The 23536-nt window shown below is 47.6% G+C and overlaps 4 protein-coding genes across 7 annotated transcripts; all 4 read right to left on the bottom strand.

Moving 5' to 3' along the window:
* Nucleotides 1-76: 76 nt before the first annotated feature.
* Nucleotides 77-7465, bottom strand: DVL2 (dishevelled segment polarity protein 2). Of its 2 annotated transcripts, XM_051995871.1 has the most exons (15): nt 6577-7465; nt 4939-5008; nt 4449-4594; nt 4186-4295; nt 3865-4000; nt 3667-3757; nt 3416-3485; nt 3122-3261; nt 2961-3037; nt 2672-2739; nt 2398-2526; nt 2059-2190; nt 1773-1952; nt 1136-1354; nt 77-1006 (listed from the first exon to the last, which is right to left on the bottom strand). In XM_051995871.1, the coding sequence occupies exons 1-15, from the start codon at nt 6771-6773 to the stop codon at nt 576-578; spliced, it is 2196 nt and encodes a 731-aa protein (XP_051851831.1). In that variant the 5' UTR covers nt 6774-7465; the 3' UTR covers nt 77-575. The 2 variants fall into 2 exon arrangements, with proteins under 2 accessions (XP_051851831.1, XP_051851830.1); XM_051995870.1 differs by having other exon boundaries at nt 2961-3261.
* Nucleotides 7466-7561: 96 nt separating this feature from the next.
* On the bottom strand, nt 7562-12144 carry PHF23 (PHD finger protein 23). Its single transcript, XM_051995873.1, has 5 exons — nt 11911-12144; nt 10556-10587; nt 10268-10360; nt 8562-9405; nt 7562-8393 (listed from the first exon to the last, which is right to left on the bottom strand). Exons 1-5 carry the CDS (start codon nt 11942-11944, stop codon nt 8179-8181), a joined length of 1218 nt encoding a protein of 405 aa, XP_051851833.1. The 5' UTR covers nt 11945-12144; the 3' UTR covers nt 7562-8178.
* A 684-nt stretch (nt 12145-12828) lies between these two features.
* GABARAP (GABA type A receptor-associated protein) lies at nt 12829-15376 on the bottom strand. Its single transcript, XM_051995868.1, has 4 exons — nt 15055-15376; nt 14104-14182; nt 13800-13918; nt 12829-13413 (listed from the first exon to the last, which is right to left on the bottom strand). The coding sequence occupies exons 1-4, from the start codon at nt 15142-15144 to the stop codon at nt 13348-13350; spliced, it is 354 nt and encodes a 117-aa protein (XP_051851828.1). The 5' UTR covers nt 15145-15376; the 3' UTR covers nt 12829-13347.
* Nucleotides 15377-16425: 1049 nt separating this feature from the next.
* On the bottom strand, nt 16426-23279 carry CTDNEP1 (CTD nuclear envelope phosphatase 1). Of its 3 annotated transcripts, none has more exons than XM_051995863.1 (8): nt 22534-23279; nt 19926-19992; nt 19658-19776; nt 19383-19454; nt 18867-18983; nt 18425-18536; nt 17244-17328; nt 16426-16854 (listed from the first exon to the last, which is right to left on the bottom strand). In XM_051995863.1, exons 1-8 carry the CDS (start codon nt 22633-22635, stop codon nt 16794-16796), a joined length of 735 nt encoding a protein of 244 aa, XP_051851823.1. In that variant the 5' UTR covers nt 22636-23279; the 3' UTR covers nt 16426-16793. The 3 variants fall into 3 exon arrangements, with proteins under 3 accessions (XP_051851823.1, XP_051851824.1, XP_051851825.1); XM_051995864.1 differs by having other exon boundaries at nt 22543-23279; XM_051995865.1 differs by lacking the exon at nt 19383-19454.
* Between the last annotated feature and the right edge of the window lie 257 nt (nt 23280-23536).

The raw sequence follows: 23536 nt of genomic DNA, 5'->3' as shown, positions 1-23536 counted from the left end.
GGAGATGTCTCTCCAAATATCCTTTCTTGGAGCTAGAGATCTATTCTTGCCAAGAAAATAGCCAGTCAATAGGAAATTCCCTCTATTGCTTTATTTAGGGTTTTATACACAAAAGTCTAAAATAAATAGCAATCAATATAGGAAGCTACAGAACCCTTGCTTTGGGGGCTCTTGAATTCTAAAGGCAGGTGGGAATAGGGTCCCCACAACATTCCCAATCCTTTCTTATTCCCCAACCATTTGGACAAGGACAAGGAAGGATTGTTACAGGGCTACTTCATTTGAGAAAAACATCCTTTTAAAGTATCAAAAAGTATAAGAAAAATGTATCTCTTCCCCCCCCCCCAAAGTTTATTATATAAAATTTCCTGTAACCCTATAAAGAGGGTCAGATCAGGCACTATTGATGGTGGTAACTCCTTGGCTGGGCTGTCACCAAAAAAATAATTGGATTCGATGGTGTCCAGTGGCAAAAGTGAGTCTTGGCTACAGAATGTGAGAAAGTCTTACTCACAAGGTAAGAATTAAAATCAAGACAGAGATAGTATAAAAAACTCCAAGTCATAGAAAAAATTCTACATGACATCCACAAAAAACTCACTAGGGTTGCCCATGGCTAAATGGAAGCTCTGGCGGCTGGCAGTTAGCTCAGGTGGCACAGAGCCCAAGTCACGCACAGGAGGTGCCCCAGGAGGTTGAACTGCTGGAGGTGGTGGGGGAGGCATCATAACCACCATCATGGGATTGTATGGTAGGGTCACACCAGAGGGTGGTCCATAAGGATGGAGAGTAGGATGGGAACGAAGGCTGCTGCTACCCCCACCTAGTCCCCTGGGTGGAGGAAGAGTGGCATCACTGGAATCCCCACCCCAGTGGAGGCTGCCACCACGGCTTGATGGTTCAGATTCACTCCCACTGCCTGACTTGGACTCTGGACCCCGATCTTCTGGTCTCCCTGTCCGTCCTATTCCCCCATCACTTCTCGTAGACCCACTGCTCCGGCTTCCTGAGAAGAGGAGGTAGAAAGATTTAGAACAGCCACAGAAGCAGTGTGATGCTTCCCTTCTAGTCCCATTTACACTTGTAATAACCAGCTCTCTCCAGTCACTCCAAGCCCACTTGATATGCAACTCACCTTCACTATGCTGGCTTCCGGCACTGCCCCCTCCATAGCTGTAGGATGAGAGCTCATGGTAAGGAGGAGGCTGGGGGCTGTAGGGATGTGGGGCTGGGTACTGGTAGGAGAAAGTAGGCAGCAGGGGCCAAGGTGTGGCCCCAGGCAGGGGAGCCAATGTGTCCTGGTCTGAAGCTCCACTTGATCCATCATTATCATTCAGAGACAAATTCACAAGGTCTGAAAAAGGGGAGAGAACACTCTGGGGTTCAGGAATCTAAGATCTTCAGCCTCTGTGCTATGAGAGCTGTTTTTTAAGGGCCTGTTAGAACTGGGGTGGTTGGGACCAAGGGAGGAAGACTGTTGGGGAAATCCAACTTTCTTAAGGACTTTCCCTCCAACAGGAAAAGAATCAAGAGAACTAGAAAGGATCTTACTTCTAGAAACAAGGAAACTGGCCTAATGATGGTCACACAGATTTGGGATAGCAGAGCTGGGATTCTAACCTAAGCCTCTATCTGTGTCCAACATTCTATTTGCCCTTGGATTGTATATGTCTCCAAACCCAAGTGAGGCTTATGAATGTGAGGGACAAGTGAGGCAGGGATTCTCAATCGGAGGATTGAACATTTCAGGTTGATGAGTTTAAATGTCTTACAGCTTTCACATCCCCCACTGAGGTCCCCGAAGACATAGTAACACTGTTCAGAAAAGGTGATCTTGTTGACAGTATGCCTGATGAGGCCTGCCTTGAGCAACCCACTGGCATATTTCCTTGCCTCCCGCCGCTCAGGGAACCCCTCTACGTGGTGGTAAAGCCAGTCCACTACATCTGAGCCTGTTATAGATAAGAATGCAGAAAGATTATCATAAAGGGCAACATGGACCCCACCCAACTCCTCCAACCAGCTTCAGCCCTCCCTTCTTGTACTAGTTCTTCTTACCCAGAAAAGCATTAGGGATAGTTATCTTGAGCCACATTCGGTCCCGGACCTCCAACCCGGAGTCAGGGGCTGCCATGGCCTTGGTCACAGATGCCATGTCTGTGTGTATAGAGAGGCTGCGTGCTTCACAGCCTGAGGGGGGAAAAACATGCATGCTAAGGACAAGGGACTGTACTTATGTGTCCCGGGAAGGGGAAGAAAATAACCTGAACAAATGAATCAGGAGGACATGACATGGCTTTGCTAAGCCAATGGCCATTCCATCCTTCCAGGGGTTTCTGGAGTCAGGACTTGGGCTTCCTTTGTGGGGAAAGACAATACCACCAAATAAGGCCTTACCGTCAGGCAGGGAGGAGCCTGAAGTTATGGTGCTCATGGAAGAAGAGCCTGGGTAGGTAGGGAAGGCACCAGTGAGTGCTGCTGAATGAGAGACCCAGGCAGCAGGATCAATAGGCTGGATTGGCTCATCTTAGAGAAAGGGGAGAAAGAATATAAGGGTATATATACTCCCTACTACAACTCCACTTCCTTTTTCTTTAAAGACCCAAGATTCTCCCTGTTTCCCTAAACCACTGGATTTTATGCCCTTCCTTCCAAAAAAGAGATCACTCACTTCTAGGAAGTGTGAAGTAAGCCTGAGGCGAGGGATCCCAACACTTGGCCACTGTTAACACAATGGGGCTGTAAGAGAAGAGGGCTGGTCAGTCTCATGGAAGGACAATATAAGGATAGTTGAGAGACATGCTAGGATGGGAAATTAGGACAAAAGGCTATGGAAAGGAAGGTTTCAAGGGAATAAGATATGGAAGGAGGGAGCAGAGATAGTGGGGAAGTGAAAAAGAAAAACCACAGGAAAAGCTGAGAAGACTACAAAAAGTGAGAGATCTGGTTTTTAGCCTCACCCAGGCTTGTGTACAATCTCTCTCAGCACCCGTACAGCATCATCATTACTCATGTTCTCAAAGTTCATGTCATTCACCTGGGGGGGAGTGTTAGAGAATAAAGGTGAGGAGGCAGCTAAGGACCCCAAGGAAGGGGGGAAAACCTGTGCTACTATGCACACCTGCAGTAGCATGTCCCCTGGTTCAATTCGCCCATCTGCAGCCACAGCACCACCCTTCATGATAGAGCCAATGTAGATGCCGCCATCGCCACGTTCATTGCTTTGGCCCACAATGGAGATGCCCAGGAAATTGTACTTCTCTGTGGAGGCATTTTGTTTGGCAGTTTGATTCCCCATCCCCTAGAGACTCAGATGAACAAGTCCCAATAAATAGCTACTAAAATCCCAAAAGTCTACCTCCCATATACAATCTCCTCCCATTCTAGAATCCCAGACTTCCAATTGCCCCCATACCCATGTTAAGAGTAACTGTGATGATGTTGAGAGACATGGTGGAATCTGTTACACTGCTGAAGGATGAAGTCTGTGGTAGAGAGAAAGGACAATGAAATTTTTTATTCCCTTTTCTAACTAACCATCTCTATAATCCTTAGCCCTGTCATCTACATTTCAATCAAGACACATGCAGACCCAGTTTTTCCGTTTCCCAGTTCTACCCATTAGTTTCCCTCAGAGACTCCCTCAGAGGTGCCTGGCCACATCACCCTCTCCAGTCGAGGTGGTCGCTGTTTTCTCCTCCGTCGGTGTCTCTTTAGGAGCCGGGAAGCACTGCTCTGCTCTGTGGAGCTACTGAACCTAATAAGGATAATGTGGGAAAAAAGATCAGGGGTCTAATGGAAACAGTAAGCTGAGGAGGAAATCAAGAAGTGTGAAGTCAGATTGGGAAAAGATATAAGCCATACCTGCTCATAGTATCATCCTCATCTGAATCTCCCAGGCTGGTATTCTCTAGTTCACTAGTTAGAAGAGTAGAGGAGCTCTCATAACCAGCCAGGTGCCGCTCCAGGCGGGAAGAACCGGTAGGTCGATGGCTCCCACCTAGTCAGATAAAGGGTTTTAGAGGGCTGGATTTGTGTTCCAGGGAGATCCAAATCTTGTTTCCTATGTCCCTGGTTCGTTCTTCTCTGCCTTTCATTGCTCCTATCCCTTTAGGGATTCAGATGTGCAGACTACATAAACCATGTCACTTTTTTTTCAGAATTTAGGAGTATGATTGTCCTCACCAATGTGATCCATGCTCTCTCTCCTCCTGGACCGCTCCCGTCTCAGTGATATCACTGACTCTGTTTCTGTCTCAGGCTCCAGGTTCTCTCGGCTACTAGATACATTAGGGCTAGAAAAGGAATGGGATTGGGGAAAGACGTAATGGTGATAGGATTGTTCTTAAAAGCAATGCTTATCAACAAGCCCCAGAATCTGATTAGAACCAAACCTGTTCTCTCTTTCCCTCCCACTCCCATCACCAACAAGACTCCCCAGGACTCACTGGAATGATGGGGGCCTTGAATCTCCTATGCCACTAGTCCTCTCAGGAGGCAGAGGAGGCAGTGGCGGGGGTGGAGATGAGGGTTCTGGTCGAGGTTCAGAGGGTGGGGAGTTATTCTCTGGCTGTGAGCTATCTGAGGACACAAGCTACAGATATGGGGAACAAGGATCAAAAAATTTTATTAGGAAAGGTAAGAACAGAGTAAAAGTTCTGGTGGGGAAATAAAAGGGAGAAAGAGGGGGATGAGGCCAAGGAAAACCTGGAAAGGAATCCAAGATGGAAAAATAAAATCTGGAAACCCTAACAAGAGAATCTCAAGACACACAGAGAATGATTAAATTAGGCTTTATGAGACTAAAAAATTATTTTGAAGAAGGGGACTAGGAAAAGTGAAAGCCCCTAGGCAGGGGTAAAGGCAGGTAAATCCTTTTAAGGAAACTGGTAGGGTTAGTAATGTTGAAGGGTTCCCCCACAGCCTAAGCTACCATACCCAAGAGACCACTCTCCCATTGAAACAGGGCAATCTGGCATTGTCATCTGAAATCTCTTCCTTCACCACTCTGCAAGGAAATGGGAATAGAGTTAACAGGACTAGATATAAAACATTACCATTTCAAAGGTTCTGTTTTTGAACATGTCAGTCTTCTTTCTGAAACTCTCCTAACTGGGTGGGGAGATGGGGCCTTTTAAAGAGGTTATCATTTCTCTTCTCCAATCCCTCAATTTGACAACAATCCAGCTTCCTATTACTAGGTAGGAATCCTCTCTCTTTCCCTCCCCCAGTAATTCTTGCGATCTCCGTCCTTTTACTTTTCTTCTCCACCAAAGTTAGTAACTTGGTAATTCTAAATGTTTGTGTCTACTTGAAACTCTTTAGTTTAACCTTCAAGAGTCATCCACCCAAGCTCACTCAATCTCATTAAACTATATTTGCCCTATACCAAGACTTGATCTATCCATCCCAGTTAGGTAAATATTGATCCTTTCTTTTGCCCTTCCTGGCAGACACCAAACCTTTGCTGATATATGTCCCTCTTATTTTCCAAATCCATGACTCTCCTTAATTTCCTAATCTATTCCAATGGAAATTCTGATGGATCTCAGTTATCCCCATCTTTCATTCCACCATTATCTTAATAGGCATTTGTGTCTGAAGCTCTGTCCAGGCAGTGAATATTTTCCTTTCTCCCCCTCCTCCCTATGTCTAGAAATCCTTTCAAATAAATGCCATCTAAACTTGGGTTTCTGCCTGTGTCTAGATGAGTACCCCATCCTAACAGTCAAAGGTGGGACTGTGTCTCTCCCATCAGTATAGGAGACCACACCACACTAGATCCCAAACTCCAAAGGAATGACAACTCTCCCTCTTTTTGTTTTCCCCAGCACAAGGTACTAGGAAGACCCATTAATCCTACAACGTTTAAATTTCTTCTTCCTTCCTTCGACTTTGATCCAGGCCTTTATGACCATAACTCCTCAGTGATCAAACTGACATTGGCCCCTAACTGTATATCCTCCATAACTTGCCTTTCATTTTAGTATGTTTAAGGAGGCCCACATACAGCCCAAACTAATTCACTTTTGACTATTCTTTCTCTGGGGTTTGCTTTATCAAAGTCTAGATTCTTATTAAGATAAAAGACATTCCCTAGCATCAACCCTAGTACAGTCCAGGCAATCCTCATCAGAGTAATAGTTTACCACGTTGGATCTTGACAATAGGTGTAAGAAAAGTAGTTCAAACATCACACAGAAAGTGTGGAGAGAAAACTAGATCAAGTCTAGAGATCTGGATTCTATTTCTGGCTCTGACATTTAATAATTGTGTAACTGGGCAAAATCAATCTCTCAGTGCCTCAGTTTACTCATCAGCAAAATCAGGTTTAATTTTAAGATCGTTCAAAAAGATACTAAGACTTTTGGGACACGCTGTATTTCTCGACCTACCCTCCCAAAGTTCTTGGAGCCCAAGTGCCATCTATCTCCAGCTATAACAAAGCGGAAAACTGAGATGAGCTCAAAGACTTGGATCGTCCCGCCAGGCTAAGGCAGTGGCCCCTCGGACCCCGCGCCACCACCGCCGCCACGCCTCCCGGCCGCTCGGGCGGGCCCTGGGCCCCGCGCTCACCCGAAATCCTGGTCCATTGACTTGAAGTAGTATTTGGCCCCGGCGGGGCGCTGCAGGACGCTCTTAAAGTCTCCCAAGGTGATGCGCTCGGCCGGGACCGGGATCTTGACCAGGTACGGAGTTTCCTCTTCGTCCAGATGGTAAATCACCTTCGTCTCACCGGCCCCGCTAAGTCCAGTGGCGCTGCTGCCCGCCATGGTCCGACCGCGTCGCCCTCCCCGCCTTGATGCTCCCCTCTCCCACCAGACCGAGCCCAGGAGCCTATTCCGCCGCGCTTGCGCATACAAGCGCCTGGCCTAGCCAACCGAACCCAAGCAGACTAGGTGAAGGGAGGAGGCGGAGCCCAGGCTCGCTCTTCTCCACACCCCACACCAGCAGTACTTACACCTTCAAAGTGAACGCCCTCCCAGCTCTTCGCCCTCCAACCCAGCCTCACGCCACACACTTCCCACTGCCGCCTCCTCACGTGACGTGGTGCACCTCACTTCCGGCTTCTCGGCTCCCTAATCACGTGAGGACTCCCCAGACTCTGCCTACCCACGGTGCTGCCGTTTCTTCCCTCACCTTCGATCTCCCAATCCCCAGTCAAAAGTCCCGCCCCTAAAATTATCCTCAACTCCCACTACAATCCAAGGAGTAAGACAACGCACATTTCTTTACAGACCACCAACCCTCTTGTACTTCTGTCCTCATATATGCTCATCGTCCTGTTTCCCCTTCTCTCTGCCGAGAAGAGACCCTCGCTGAAAGCCAGCTATTAGAGACTTCCCCACTTACGGTCCAAAGAACTATATTTGAATATGTAAACCAGGAAACCTTAGGATCTGGGTCCTTTCATTGTACAGAGTAACAAACAGTTTAGTTCTCAGTATTGGGGGGGACGGGAAGGGAGGAGCAGGGGGAACATGATAATCTAGCACTGCTTTCCCTTCTCTTCTACATCAGACACATACCTTCGAAGAAGGAAAGTGAAGGGTCACAGGGCTATAAACACAAAAGAGCCCACTTTGTTTTATTTACAAACACGCTGTATGTACAAGCAGCTGGCCAATATTATTAAAACAAAGAAGTAGGTAGATGATAGAAATATCACCTGTCCCACACAAAAGACAAGAGACCCATGTGTTAACCTTCCTTTGGCCACCTGAGCCAAAAGGTTTTCAAAAGGAAAGAAACAGGAGAAAGGGTTCAAGAAAATAAAAGGTAAGAATCCAAACAAATGATGGAAGAAAGGGGTAGGCAATGCTATGTTACACTAGAGGTATAGTCAACTGCCTCACCCCACCCTGATTCCAACCCTAGTTTGGGCTGGTGGATATGGGAGTAAGCAGGATCAACTGGCAGAACAGTGAAGGGATGAAGTAGGGAATCTTAGGAAGAGGGACACCTTCCTGTTCAATGGATCAAAATTCAAGTCCTAAAGGCTTGAGGGGAAAGACCCATTCATTCCCAAGCAAGCCTTTCTTGAGAATCCCCACCTCATAATAGGACAGTGTTCAAATCCCAATGGATCAGTGACAACATAGGGACCCCATCTTGGTGGTGATGTCTCTAGGAAGAGTTCCAACTTGAAGTAGAAGAGGTTTGGGGGGGGGTCGGATCTTAGGGCTCTCCAGGCTTAGAGAGACCACTGGACCGACGGGCCTCTGGTCGCAACTCCTTGCACTTCTGGCAGTAAAATATATCAGGGACGTTGGTCTTCTTAATCTTAGCACATGAAAGATGGATCCATGTTCCACATAAACTGCACTCAATCATGGGCCTCCCTGCAAAAGGCTTCTGGCAATAACAGGTGATCAAGTCCCATGAGTCATCGCCTGGGAGAAGGGATGTTTGTGATCAGTTTCTGCTGAGGAGTCAGTCTACAGAAATTCAAGCACTCCCCCATCCCAAAGAACCCACTACTCCCTTCAGGGACAAAAGTATATGTCCTTCTCTATTCCCACTCCCTTCTCCCCAGTATTTCCCTCAAACACCCTTCTTACCTGATTCTACCATGATGTCCTCATCCATTACCCGCATTTCACCCTCACTGGAGCTCCCATCCCCATCCTGGCTCGTCTCTGTGCTCCCCACTTCCTTGGCTTCACTCTCTGTAGGGATACCTCCTGGTGGGGTTGAGGTGAGGGGCCGAGGGGCCTCAGGGGGTGGAGGGAGCAAAGAAGCTGGGGCTTCACCCCCACAACTGCCTGCTACTGCTGTTGTCACTGCTACTATTTCATCTTCTTCCTCCTCCTCTTCCTCTTCCTCTTCTTCAGAGTCTGTGTCACTGGGAAGGGCCCGAGGGGGCCCAGAAGGGGGGGGTCGATCCCCCCTCTCCGGCTTTTTCAACTTTCGCTTCTTACTCTTCTTTATTCTTGATCTCTTCTCACCATCTGCAGGAGCTGACCTGGGCCTCCGAAGCACTCCAAAGTTTCCTCCCCCACCTGGCCCCAATTTTCGGTTCTTTCGGTCCTTTTTTCGGGAAGGTTGAGGGAGATCCTCCTGGGAAGCAATGACAGGGGTAAGGGTAGTAGGGGGCCGAGGAGCATGTGTTGGGGGTGCAGGGACCAGAGGGGGTGCCACTTTGGGTCCATCCAGATCAAAGAGAGAGTCCTTAAGCTTCATCTTCTCAAGCAGTGTAGCATTGTCAGAGGCCTGCAGTCGAGGAAAGGTGGGCCCTGGTGGAGGGGGGCCTGTTTGGGCAGCCCTCCTCTTGGAAGATTTAGCCTTTTTGACAAAAGTCTGGATGGTTCGAAGGTCTGAAGGGGCTGAATCCCAGCCATCACTATCTGCAGCACTCTCTCCCCGAAATGGTGAACTAGAGCCAGAGGCTGGCCAGTCACTTTCCTAGGGGTGGGTGGGAAGGGAGGGTAAGTATTGGTGCTCTATTTCAACAAAGTTCCAACTCCATTCCCCACACCTTCAGGTACATCAGACTAAACCACAAGCAGATACTAGACTAGTTGTCTAAAATCTAAGACTCTTGCACAGTTAAAATTCTCCAAGTTCAACCAATTCTCTGCAAAGGCCAACAATCCCCAAACACCCCTTTTGCTTCCAGAACCCCTTTTGCTATTCCCCCCCCCCCCCATGATCTATTATTTTAATCTTAATCATATTAATATAAATAACCATCCACAGTACACAGAGCTATTAAGGTTTGCAAATGGAATTCTTTAAATAGACAGTTTAAGTATCACCCCAATTTTATAGATGCCTGTGATCATTGCTAATGATTATCTTGGACAAGATTTGAGCCAAGGATTCATGACACTAAATGAAACACTGGATACCTTCAATCTTCTTACCTCTACTCCCCCACAAGATCCCATGAGTGTCCCCAAGAACCTCAAAAACTTTTCCAGGATACTCAAAATCCCAAACAAAACTATTATAACCCAATTGTCCTATTTCCCTAATTCTGCCCTACCCCAACTAGCTGCATTAATTCTAATTCTACCACTAATTCTAATCCTCTTGAATCCCCATAATTTCTCCATTTTCAATATCCTTCAATTCTCCATCCTATCACATCTCCCAACACCAGATTCACCTATCCATTTCATTCTTCATAACCTTCTAGACTTCTGAAACTACCCCTGAATTCTGCTTTATCCCCTCCAGTCTTCTTAAATTTTAGTTTAGCTTACCCTCCCCCTTCCCTTTTATCCAAATCCTTCATGTCCCGTCCCTAAGACCATTGCCCTACCTCTTTGCTGGAGGGAATGTAGCCAGCATATGCCAAGACAAAACTGCAAAATTTGTTGAAGTCTTCAATTGTTCGCCTTCGTTTTTCAGGGGGCTATAGAAAAAGAATATAAGGATTGGGGTGGATCAAGGAAGCAGAAACTTGGATCCCCCCAAAGGGTACAGTGATCCAGAAGTCCCTTGAAGAAAAGTAGACCTGGGGTAGCAGGGGAAAGAGGGGGGGGGGGGGGGATTTATGTCTTGTTCCTTAATGGGAGCTTAAGTTGGAGTAGGAAGAGGGAAATCTCACCTGGGCCTCTGGCTTCAAGTTCGGAGGAAGATCTGGGAAAAAAAATAAAAGAGCTATGTCAAGGGACTGCAAAATCATACATATGTTTCTTTCCCTCAACATTATTCTTCTTTAAGGACCCCATTTCTCTTTTCTCCTTTCCTTCCTACAGCAGTGAGGCCTGAGAGATTCTGCTTCTATTTTCTTTCCAAGTAATCTTCCCTAGCTCATTGCCCAGTCTTCTAAGACTGGCTTGCATTTGTCCTCCCATATTGATGTTTCTACGGGTTCTACTCTACTTTTTCCATTGTTACTCTTCCAGGCCCCAAGAATCCTGGCTTTTCTGTTGCCCTTTATATGAAGCTCCCACTCCCCATCCTTTGGTTGGGACACTCCCACATCATCATGCCCTGGGTCCAACTATTCTATTCTCTGTTCTCTTTTCAGACCAGTTCAAAGGTCTGAGGGTTTAGTCTAGTTTCAAAATATCCCTCCTCCTCATCACATCTCAAGACCTTATTCTCAAGCCTGGACATGAAGCTTACCTCCCCCAACTCAATTAGAAGATTCCCTAGGTCGTATTCTTTAACTTGTAGACATTCTGCTTAGTATTCTGTCCATACTCTATCACTATTCTCAGACTCAATATTTCATACCTCAAAACTCTCTACTCCCTCCAACCTTCTCCCATTTCCCGGCTTCTCAGCTTGGGGGTGTGTTTAGAAGGTGAAGGAGGCCCACTCTTAGGCTCCTCTTGTTTTCAGCTTCTCCCTCCAGCCCATTTTCTCCCAGTTACAATCCCCTCTATTAAGTCCTGGACAAGTCTCTAGTTTCTGGTCCTCATGGCTCTTCCAGCCCCTACCAATCAACTCCCCGGCTCCAGTTCCTTAGCCACCCTTCCCCTCCCCCAGCAGCTCCCAGACTCCAGTCACCTCCCCCTCCCAGCAGTTACCCAGTTCCACAGCACCCCTCCCCCGCAGCAGTTCCCCATCCTTTCTCCTCCGGGCTGTTCCTCAACTAACCTGGATCCACAAGCCCCCAAAAATTACCTAGCTCGGCACCTCCAATTTTATCCTATTTCACATTCACTTCCTATTCTTGAACCCCCTAACTGCACCCAGATCCACAGCAGATCCCCTCCCTGCCCGAAAAGCAGCACCAAAAGGCCGTTCCCCACAGGCTGCCCAGCTCCCCCCTTCCGGCCCAGTCCAAGGGCCCTCCCTCACCCCTTCCGAACGTCCGACCTCTCCCTCCAGTTCCTTCAGCCTCCGCTTCCCGGTCCTGGTATCCCAACTCATCACCCCCTCCCCCGGGGCTCTACGGAGCTCCCCGCCCCCCAAGTTTCCCAGTCACCAACTCCGGGTCCCCAGGCTCACCTTCGGGGCTGGGCTCCGCCATGGCTTCCAGCATCGCCACCGCACCGCCCCTCCCCCCACCCCCCACCCCCAGACTCCCGGTGCTGTCTCCGGTGCCTCTATAGTCTTCCACCCTCCTGAGACTGTCTCAACCCTAACCCCAGCTCAAGTTCGGGTTCCGTCCTGCTACCCTGTCTTCTCCCGAGCTCCTCTGTCCCTTGTGGTTGAACCGCCTGGCTCCTGCCGCCTCCCGCACTCCCGGACCGGACCCCCCCCCCACCCCCCCGCGTCGCCTGCCGCCTGCTCCCTACTCCTCCCCTCCCCCCTTCCTCTCCACCCTCCGCCTCCAACGCGCAATGCACCACGGGGTACGTAGTCCTGGTTTATGTAGATATACGTGGACAGCGAAGACCAGCGTTACTACAATTCCCAGCAGTCCTAGTCTATGCGCAGGCGCACAGCTTTCTCGTCTCCTCCACTGGCGGGGAAAGGAGCTAAGGGGTGGCGGTGGGTGGTGGTGAATGACCGCACGGGCTGCCGGGAACTGTAGGCTGGGCGGGATCGTAAAAAAGAAAGGAAGGGAGAATCGTAGCTTCCGGCCACCTTACCGCCTCTCTGCTACTTCTCCACTTCTCAAGGGCGCTTCCAATCAGGCGGAAGCCGGGACTGCAGGGAGACATGATCACTGTCTTAGCTTGGGTTAAAGTGATTTTCCCCTTTAGTCAGGCAAGAGTCCCTTCCGTGTACACTGGGATATTCTTAACACTATTTGTGTTAAATGTAGATGTGACAATGTTGTCTCCGAACTAATTCCATGGGAGAGGAATCGATCCTTCCCACTGTGACGAGCCTAAGGGAAGGGAGCAGGTAAAGACAGTCCTATTTCAACCTTCATGGGCCCCACGACGAAGAGCAGAAAAAGGGCAGGAAACAAGGCAGTTAAGTTGGTGGTTTCTTTATTGATCTTCTCCACCCCCTGCCCATTCCCACCCCTCCACCCCGATCCCGTGGGAGGGAAGATGATGGAAGTGGAGGAGAGAGGAGGAATTGTAGGAACCGACGTCCCTTGGGAAGTCTGGGAAGGAACAGAAACCGAAACAATCAGTGAGACAAAGAGAAAAAGGGAATTGACAACCAAGAAAAGATTGGAGGAGAGGGAGAGGGGGGATAGGAAGGGGCAGAAAAAGGTTTAGGTCCAAGGGAGAAAAAAAGAAAATAGAGACATTGAGGGGTCTCCCCTACCCTTGCCCTCCCCAAACCCGGCCAGAATGGGCTGAAGGAAAGAGAGTATTAAACATTGCAAATTGCAGGTCCTGACAAGAGGTGATGGTGTTTTTCTTCCAGCAGGGGGAAGAAACTGAGGAGAATGGGGTAGGTAAGGGAGAAGGAGAGGAAGAGAGAGGGGAACCCTCACTCTTCTTAGAGAAGGGCCCCCCCACCCAGGGGCAGCAGGCAGCTTCACAGACCATAGACACTTTCGTCGCTGTAGGCAATGTATAGAAAGAAGTCTTCTTCATGATGTTCCTAAGAGTAGGGGTACAATATTGGCATGTAGATAAACAGGATCCATTTAATATGTCCAGTTCCTTAGAGACCCATACATCCCAGGTTTGGAAAGTTGATAAGAATTATACCTACTAATAGTTGCTGAGCCATAGGACTCAGGAAAGGAACAGCTAAAGGCTGCCCCTAGCCTGGACTGAATTAACCTCTCTTTGCCCACCCTTTTAGCAATTAGACTAAAATTTTCTATTAATGTAGAAAAGATTAAGGCAAGAGTTGAATGGGAAGCCCAACCACTGCCAGTACTTTGTCTGCAATTTTATCATCTAGGAAAGGAACTGTTTCCTTAAAACCCTTTCAGAGTTTTTCACCCACTAACCCCCACTTCCCCCATCTATATATTATACCTGGTAAAGCTGACCCATGGTGGCGCTGGTGGGTGGAATGACATTGTTGACAAAGAAAAATAGGGCGTCCTCAGCTCGGAGGTGAATTCGCTTCCGGATCAAGAAGTAGAATTGACCAACTATAAGGAATGTTGGGAGGGGTGGTAGAAAATTAAAGTCACATTAGAGATCAAAGTAAGACCTCAGGGGCTCATAGAATGTAAAAGACTATCTTGTGCCCCCCATTGGAATTTATTCCAGTCTGTAACCATCTCCCCACCCACCAGTGCCACCACCAAGGATCAACTTATTCAGTAGTCCCAACCTGTGAGATCAGAAGGCACCAGGTATTTCTTCTTGTCCAGGTCACCTATCCGGGCCTTAGGAGCCTTCTCCACAATCACCTGGAGGAAGAGGGCACATAAGTCTATTATAATAAGGCTGTTAGGGTACTATCACTGTCCTCTCCAGGTCCAGCCTTTCCTCTCCCATCTTTCCTTCCCTCACTACACAGGAGGACCCTGACCTCATTTTTTTCGGTAGGCTTCCCAGTAATTGGTATCCCTTAAAAGTGGATTGTAGTTAATGACTCTTCCTTTGAAGGAGCAAGAGCTACATGATTAATTGCCAGAAATAATATGTTAAATTCCAAATCGTATTTGTTAGTATAAGTTGGACTGAGAAGTCCCTTTTAACGCTGAAATTCTGTATTCCAGGTGTCCAATAGCCAATAATCCTCGACAGGAACTCTTGTGGTGATCCTATTAGAACCTAGACCTTCTCTAGAATAATTTGTCTTTAGAATGGAGAAAGTATAGCTTTATGAACAGATGTCCTGGCATTCCTATTCTCACTTCATCAGCCCATCCTAGAACCCTGAAGTTTGTGTGAAATAGGTTAAGGATCTCAACACATATACTAGCACCAACAGACTCGGGAACTTCGTCTTCCAGAATCCCTAATACCTAGCTCCTCTTCTTAGAAATTCGGTTCTCATACCTCCGATCTTTTTTTCGCCTCCTAAACCACACCCCCAAGCTAACACCACCTCCTCCTCTCCCCCGCACTCCAAGGCTGTCCCTACAGATGGGGGAATTCCCTTCCCAACCCGGGAAGGCCCCCGCAACCTTAGGCCTCCCACAACCCAAGCCCTGTGCAATTCTAGGCACCCTCACAGTTGCGTGGCGCCTCGGCTTTGGCCGCACGCAGACATGCAAAGCCTGGCTACGCCGCAGAGAGTATAACGTCAGCCCTGCCCAGCCGCGCCCCGCCTCACCGGGACCCGGTCGGGATACTTCTTGCGGATCTTCTCGCCTTCAGAGCGGCGCTTCTCGAACGGGTGCTCCTCCTTGTAAACGAACTTCATCCTCCTAGGGACCGGGCCGGGATGGGCTGAGGGGAGCGGGGGAGGGGAGGGGCGGACGGGGCCGGGGCGGGGGACGGCGGCGACGGAGACGGACGGCCGGGCGGGTGAACTCACTCGGCGGAGCGATCTCTGCGACCTGCGCCACTTCCCTATTCACCAACTCCGCCCCGCTTCCCCCTGCCCCACTGGGAGCCTCCCAGTCACCCTGCATACGCCAACGGCGCAGGGGGGGCGGGGCCTCCTACGCGGCGGGCGCAAGAACCGCCCACCTCGCCTGCCTCTTACGCCACTGGAGTAACCGCTTCGGAACGGATTTACGAAATTACGGCAACGGATTCGCTGTCCCGATGCGCACGGTGAAGGCGACTCACACTATATTTCAGATTTCAGACGCCATGGGGGGATGTGAGCAGATGCAGACTTTTTAACCACTAGGGATCCCGAAAGGAAATGGAGACAGTTACGACGAGCGGATTCACGAAGCGTGCTGCTACGCAGGGGATTTTGCTGACATCAAAATAGTGCCAAGGTGGGAAAGGGAGCTGGAGGTCGGAAATCATAAAGGCACCTAGGAGTGCAAACAGCGCATAACCTTGGAAAAGGTGGAGCAATAAGGTCCCAAAAGGTAGAATAAGGGAGGGATGCGAACTACGTCAACACAGGATTTAGTGATACGTGAAGCGTCATAAAAATAGCGCGGGGGAGGGGAAAGACGTCATGTGACAAGGAAGTGGAAGTAGATCCGGTGTAGAGCTGATGCAGAAGAGAGCCAATAAGGGCCAAAGAACTGAGGAGCTTGTCACGGTAGCCCCGCCCGGAATCTGTGTGCTGACCCCTTCCCTCAGGCCCAAACGGGGCATTTGTAAACAACCACTCTATTCTCTACCACTTCTGACCAGCCTCTCTTCCCATGCAGAGGCAGCACAGGACTCCCTCAGACAATCCTCTACCACTAGGCAAAACGTCCCTTTCGTGGCTCCTGTCCACTAGCCTTCACCAAAACTCTTATTTCCTCTCCCTAAAGCAGGGGAGGATGAGGCAATAAATACCCCTTCCCAGTGGCCCACCCATCCTCTTTCCCCAATTCTCAAAATCTGGGCACTTTAATACAGGGTTCAATGGTGATAGGAGACCTTGGTTGAGAAGAGGTAGAAGTGGGAAATGGAAAGGGGAAGAGAGGAAGAGTTGGTAAGATGTTGAGGAGGGCAGCAATCAGTGGGCTGGACGAAGCCCTGTTCCCCTGCCAAACCCACCCCTCAAGAGTAGCAGTGAAGAATTAGATCTGTTTTTTACAAGTTTTTAAAAAAAAATCAAATCACAACAGAGCTGATTTAGCATCTGTCTGACCCTCCCAGGTCAGTCTCTCCCTACCTCTGACCAGTCTTTCACCCCTGACATGGGGGCTGTTTTGGCCCTCCCAGGCCACAGTCTGTATCCCAACCTGGAGTTTCCAGGGAGTGTGTGAACATGGTGAGGCTGTTTCAGTATCTGGGCTTGTATGTCCATCTGGCCTCCAAGTGGAGTGTAGATGGCCCAGGCCAGGCAGTCCTCAGAAATGGGCTAGGGATGGAGCAAGCAGCCCAAGGGCTCTCCCTCCCTTCCCCCGCTCCATTTGTGTGCGTGGGGGGATGGGGGTGGGGGAGTAGCTGTCACCAGAGCCGATGTTGGTGAAGGTTTCGGCTCAGCACAGAGCGGACGTCGGCAGTAAACCTGGGGTAGGGGAAGAAGGGAATAGTAGGGGATAAACATTCACCCACTTGACAAAAGGATTCAGGATCCCTAGGTCTCCTTTTCCTCCAGCCCCTAATTTCCTCAAGAATATAACAACAAAATTAACAAAAGATATTTTATACAGTGTTAAGATCTACAAAGCACTTTACATAAATTATCTCATTTGATCATGACAGAACAATCCTGTGATGGAAGTAATACTACAGATATTAATCCCATTTTATAGATGGCAGGTTAAGGGATAGTCACACAGCTAGAAGTGTCAGAAGTGGGCCTGAAAACCAGGTCTTCCTTACTCTAGGTCTAGCATTCATTCTACTATACCTCTCCAGTACCCAGACCCAAGTATCCAACCCTAGCTTTCTCACCTGAGAGCATCCAGCATAGGGAGCAGGTTGAGGAGTGCTGTGTCACTGGGGTCACTAAACCAGGACTTGATTGGGATGGCATTGTCTGGAAGGTAGGAATCAAGAAAATAGAAATGAGCAAGTTTCTAGAGATAACTTATCAAGTTTTACCTGCCTTACAACAATCCTGTATTATGTAATGCAATGCATTATTATTACCTTTATTTTATAAATGAGGAAAGGGGCTCAGAAAGTTTAAGTAATCTATTCAAGGTTAGACAAGTACATATTTAAGTTTTTGGGGTTTTTTTAATAGTATTGTAATTTTCCAAATACATGTAAAGATAGTTTTCAACATTTTTGTAAAACTTTTGTATTCTAAATTTTTCTCCCTTAAATCTCCCCTTCCTGAGACAGCAAATAATCTGATATAGGTTAAGTGTGTGCACTCCTTTTAATGCCCATATTTGTTACTTGAACAACAACCAACTCAAGTGGTCCTTCAAAATACCTCTTTCTTGAATATCCTTTATTCCCCCTATACAAAAATTAGCTATATTTTATAGTTGTTTGATGTGAGCATAGAAAGCTACAGAAAAATTATCTATTAAAATTTAATTGCAACATTTGAAAATCAAGCTTTGTGGGCAGCTAGGTAGTTCAGTGGATAGAGCACCAGCCCTGAAGTCAGGAGGACCTGAGTTCAAATTTGATCTCAGACACTTAACACTTCCTAACTGTGTGACCCTGGGCAAGTCACTTAACCCCAATTGCCTCGGTTTAAAAAAAAAAAAAAAAAGGATAAAAAAAATCAAGTTTTGTAAAAGAAATTTGGAAAAGATAATTTAGTTTACAAAAGAATCTGTCACAGTATTTTTTAAGTGCCCCCCCAAATTGCATTTAGAACAATTTGACTTAAAAACTTTTTAAGACTATATACTGTATTTAAAAGCAAAAGCTATCAATAAATTAGGACTTCTGGGAGATAAAGTTTAAAAACAAAAGCCTCTCTCCCAAAGTAATTTTACATGATTGATTTATTCCTACAACAGAGGTCTGAAGAACAGTAGTCTGAAGAAGAGTTCGAAGGGATGAGTCTCCCCATTTTATAGAGGTCACACACCCAAGTCAATCAGTGACTGAATAAAGAACCCACCACACCTCCCCTGGCCATTTTTCTAGGCTTTCCTCAACCCTCCTACCTGGATGGCTCCTATATGCTCCTGGGGAGTTATCCAGGATCACAATGCTGGAAAGGTCACTGTGGACCACAGAGAGGTCCTTGATGTAGCTGCCCAACTCCAAAGTGCAGTGCTGGGAGGTGGTATAGACAAGGGCATTAGCTAAGAAGAGATAGACCCCCTTCGGGGCTGGTTCCTCAAATCCCAACCTGTCCAGATTTCTTATTGTTCTCACATTAATTGAGAACCTGGCAAGGAATGGGGAGAGGGGAAGGGAAAGAGTAAAGGGGAAAAGGGAATGGAAGCCACCTCCCTAGCCCATATACCTAGAGAAAGGGGTTCTGTTATCGATGTTACCTCCTAGCCTGATGATTTTGCTCCACCTACCCGCTTACTCAGGACATTAACATCTAGGTTCCCAAGCCCTATTTTCTTCAAAAACTAGAAAACTCAGGTCCCTCACCTGTCTGTAGTATCGTCTCTTAAGTATGCTCCGACTATTGTCCAACTTGTCAGCCACAGCTGAACCGTAAATCTCCATGCTTGCTGTAAATACAACCAGCTCATACCACTGGCTCACCTGAAGGGGAAGGAAATGGAAAGCTATCCCAGACTGAGAGGCTCACATCTTTATGAACCAGATACCAAACTCATAATCCTGATTATATCTCTGGGTCAATATATACTGCTCCCAGATTCAAAGGGTAAGGACAGAAGGCTCAAAAATAGAAGCCCATGGCAACAGCTAAAGTTGAATAAGACCACAATAATACCACCCTGCTAATTCCAATTCCCATCACTACTATATTGCTCTTCTTCCAAGTCTCCTCCTAATACAATTAACCTCTATCCTCCCTCTCTCCCTCCCCCTCCCCCAATCTCAACACTGAATAATCCCAATCATTTATAGCCTCTATATTTAGATTCTGAAAATTTTTTTCTAAATACCCATCCCCCCAACCCCCTACCCCAAACTTACCACTTCTAAGAAGAAGTCCACATGGGGCCTCTTATGTACAAAAAAACGGACAGGATGTTTGTCTATTACGACCTGTGGGGGGGACAAGGAGGGGCTGGGGGGAAGCCCTACTATCATCCCCTCCCTGGAGAGACTTTTGCCCAACCAGGCTTATCCCAGTCCCAAGGTGCAGGGAACAGAAAACCCCAAAGGAGATGAAGAGTAAAAGGTAATGGGGACACAGAGAGAAGAGGGCAAAGTAGTGGCATATACATTCATCCCATTCACCCTCAGACCTTGAGAATGAAGTCAGGAGGTGTTCCTGGTCGAACTGTAGGCCTCAGAACTCCATCATGGTGGGAGTGAATAAGAGTTTCATCCAAATCCAGCACTAGTATCTTTCGCTTTACTTGGCCTAGAAGCAGAGGGAGAGAAAAAAGATAAAACCCTTGTTCCAGGGCCTTTTAGCTTCTCCAAGACATTTACTAGTAACTGATCTTCAGGCTCCATCCATCCTACTCTCACTTTTAGCCTTCGATTGTTTCCCAAGGTCCAGGTACTCACCAAGCCGGTTTCGGGACACAGGGGATAGAGGAAGGATGTCATATCGAACAGTCTGATACTGAATTATCTAGAAGCAAGAAGGAAGTATTAGGACTTTTTACTAGAGGAAACTTTTTTCCTATAAAAGGCACCCACAAAGTTCTATCCTAGCCCTCACTATCCCAAAGATATTTTATAGCAATTCTTAATATTGACATCAAAAACTGAAATGAGCTTTAGATATCTGGGTCTCTGATTCCTGAATAGTGTCAATTGGAATGACTATTCTTCTGAGGAAAAGAACTGAAGACTGAGAGGAACTCCTGGGTCTCTGAAGGGGAATGGGGGTCTGGGATCTGATTGGGAACTGAAGGGTCAATCTCACCTGGGCCTAAGTATATTCAGAGATTGTCAGGTCAGTTAAGTTCTTCAGGCCAAGGGCCATGAAGCCTATTTTAACCAGCCACCTGTCCACTTCCATCATCACTAGCAGTCATGGGTTACATAGGACCTTGGCCCCCAAGGCAAGTCTCTCTAGGTGCTCAGTCTAATTACTCAAAAGCCCCAACTTTTTAGGCAGATTTGACTGGTTATCAGAAAGCCCAAAGCATTAATTTCTTTCTCCCTCCCCCTGGCTCAGAATAATTCTAATTCCCAGCCCTCATGTACCAGATGTAGAACTAAAACAATTAGTCCCCTCACTTTACACATAAGGAAACTAAGGCTCAGAGGGATTAAATTATTTGCCTCACATAACTAATATAAAACTTGTATCTTGAGGTGGAATTTGAACCCACCTCTGGAGGCTTCTACTGGAGAAGGTTGGATATTCCACTCTACTTAAACCCAAAGTCCCTTTGGATTGATATCCTCATTTACAGAACCCAAGATCTTACTACTTATCGAAACCTAGACTTCTTGACACAAAGCTGTTTTCTAGAAATCCAAATGTCTTGTCTTCCCACTTCCATGAAATCTCTCCATTCTGTTTTCTCCACCTCAATTTAGGGCCTGATTTGGAGAACAGAAAACGGCTTATGCTATGTAAAGTATGCATTTATGCATATGTAGGGAAATGTTCCAAGCTGTAGCCAAGAGAAAGAGAATGGGAGCTACCTGGAAATAGGAGGACTTTAAGAGTCTAGCATAGCTCTGGGATTTAGACCAATAGAGATGATCATTTTGGAGGTCCCTAATCCCAGTACCAAGACCAGATTCTCTCCTTCTATACTTAGGATATAATGAAGCATGAGTTTGGAAAGAAGAGGATGTAAGGCAAGGTCAAGCAGAAAGACAAATCTAGTGTGGTGTCAGTAGTGAAAGTAATAGTTCACATTTATATGGCATCTGTTTGAAAATAACTTTCTTCACTATAGTATACGCCCTATTTTCAGAATGGAGAAACTTATTTGTTTGGGAGTTATAAAGCTATTAAATGTCAGAGCTATGAATTCTCCCAGCCTCAAATTCTTCCTTATCCCTTACTTTTCTCTCCCATATCCTAGCTCTCCCTACGTTCAAAGGCTCAGGTTCTCACTTTCCTTAAATATAGTGGTAGAGAAAAAAGAATAAGTCAAAAATGAAGCCCATGGCCTCTAACTGAAGGGGTCAATACTGCCTAAAATCCAGGAGATCTTTCTCTCATAGATGGGGCAAAATCTGTTTTATTTGGAATTTCACTAAAAAGTTGTGGGGACAATTTATAGACTCTTGTACACCAGAAGCTTGAGTACTCCTAAATTCTCCCTTACAAAAGGATATTTGTCCTATGGAGGAAAACAAATTGGAGTAAAAAACTTAACTCTTCACCTACACACACACATACACACACTCTCTCTCTCTCTCTGTATCTGTCTTGTCTCTCTCACTCTCTTCCCACCCCCTTCCTCCCTCCCTCTTCCCCTCTGTCTCTCTCCCTCTCATGTCTCACCAAGTGGACATCCAATTCAAAGTATCATTCAATCCAACTAAGATTTATAGATGGGGAAAACTACTACTCAGAATCACCAAAATGTCATACTACACATGCCTCCATACCTCAAACTTTTCCCAAACGTTGAAGTCTCTGACAAAAACTACTACTGTACATTCTCTTTACCCTCTTATATTTTGCCTCTATTATTTAGCCTCTTATTTTGTCTCCTTCAATTTTAACTCAACGGCTCCTCCCCTTTGCAAACGTGACTCAATTCTTGTTACAAAAGGTTAGTCAAAACTGTAGGAGTCCTTCGTTTACAAAAAATTTCCCCAGAAGAGTCCCTCCACCAACCCAGATCACTAGGTAAAAATTCTTCAAAAACAGTTTGTAAAATATCTCATACCAACAAGTCCACCCCTTAAATTTCAGGGCCTTGTCAACAAGGTTCCCTATAAAGTCTCCTTCCTTCAAAATCTCTGCCCTACTAAAGAAGTCTCAACCAGTTCAAGGGTGGAAGTTTCCCCCAGCAGGCCATCTTACAATATACATGCTTACCCAACTCCTGTCCTAGACCCAACGAAAATAGCCCACCAATTACTCCGGATTGCTTCTCTCGTTCCTCCCAAAATCCAGCGGGGAGGGGGGGGGAGAAGAGGGGGAAGAAGGAAGGGGGGAAGAGCTCCAGCCGGCTTCCTGACACCCCAGTCTCACCGTTCGGACCTGTCTCCGCAGAAGATACAGGCAGAAGCTCCAGAGCTTGGCAGCAAAGGCCACGAAGGTGCGCAGACCCAGGAGACATTGAGTCCTCATCATCCCGACGCCCCTGGCCCTGACGGCCCTGGGGGCCCCGGGGCCCGGCTCAGCCAGGCCCCCAGGGGGCAGTGCCTCCCCTTCCCCCTCCCGCAGTTGGGAGGGGAAAGGTATAGGGTTTAAGCACTAACAAGCTACAACTAGAACACGGTGGGTATGCAGCTCAAAGAAGTCCTCCCCAAAGGGGAGAAATGTCTCCAAGGAAGTAAGAGGAAAGATGTGGCAAGTCCTTAAGGACTCGCGGGAGGCGCACTCTGAAAGAAGGAGGGAAGATACGTGCTAAATGAAGAGCAGATATTTTAGAGTAGGGTCCTTGGACCGAGGGAAGGGGGCAGATTGGGGGGGAGGGGGAAGGGAAGAGGGAAGCCCGCGGCGCAGGCGCACTAGGTGGCTGAGTGCAGGAAAGCCGGCGGGAGGAAGGGAAGGGCTGGGAGAGCGGGGCGCGCGAAGCTGGGAATGAGGAGAGAGAGTGCGGAAAGAGGGGAGGGGGAGCCACGAAATATGAGGCGCAAGCCTAAAGCTGGTCTCCCCCCCCCCAAACTCGGGGGATGCCTTAACCGCTCGGAAGCAGGGCCGCTGCCTCTGCCGCCACATCCCCCGGCCTGACAGGCGCCATTTTACCGCCTAGAGTCCTCCCTCTCCCCCTTGCCTCCTCCTCTTCTGACATCACTTCCGGCGACCCACCCACATTCAGCAATGGTGGTAGAGGCTACATTCGGACTTATCGCCTCCCATCCGGTTATACTGCGCAAGCTCCAGAATGAAGCTACTAAATCACTCCCCGGAAAGGAACTGTCAGGTTGGATCTCGGTGGAAGGGGATTGGTTTCTCTTCTACCTCCACCCCCGACTTCTTCTGAGCCGGAAATCAGAGAAGCGCGCGGGACTAGAAGAGTGACGTATTC

This window comes from Antechinus flavipes, chromosome 4, assembly GCF_016432865.1.
Source record: "Antechinus flavipes isolate AdamAnt ecotype Samford, QLD, Australia chromosome 4, AdamAnt_v2, whole genome shotgun sequence".
NCBI classification, from domain to species: Eukaryota; Metazoa; Chordata; class Mammalia; order Dasyuromorphia; family Dasyuridae; genus Antechinus; species Antechinus flavipes.
Note: the sequence above shows the minus strand (reverse complement) of the source record. Positions and strands in the feature narration are given on the sequence as shown.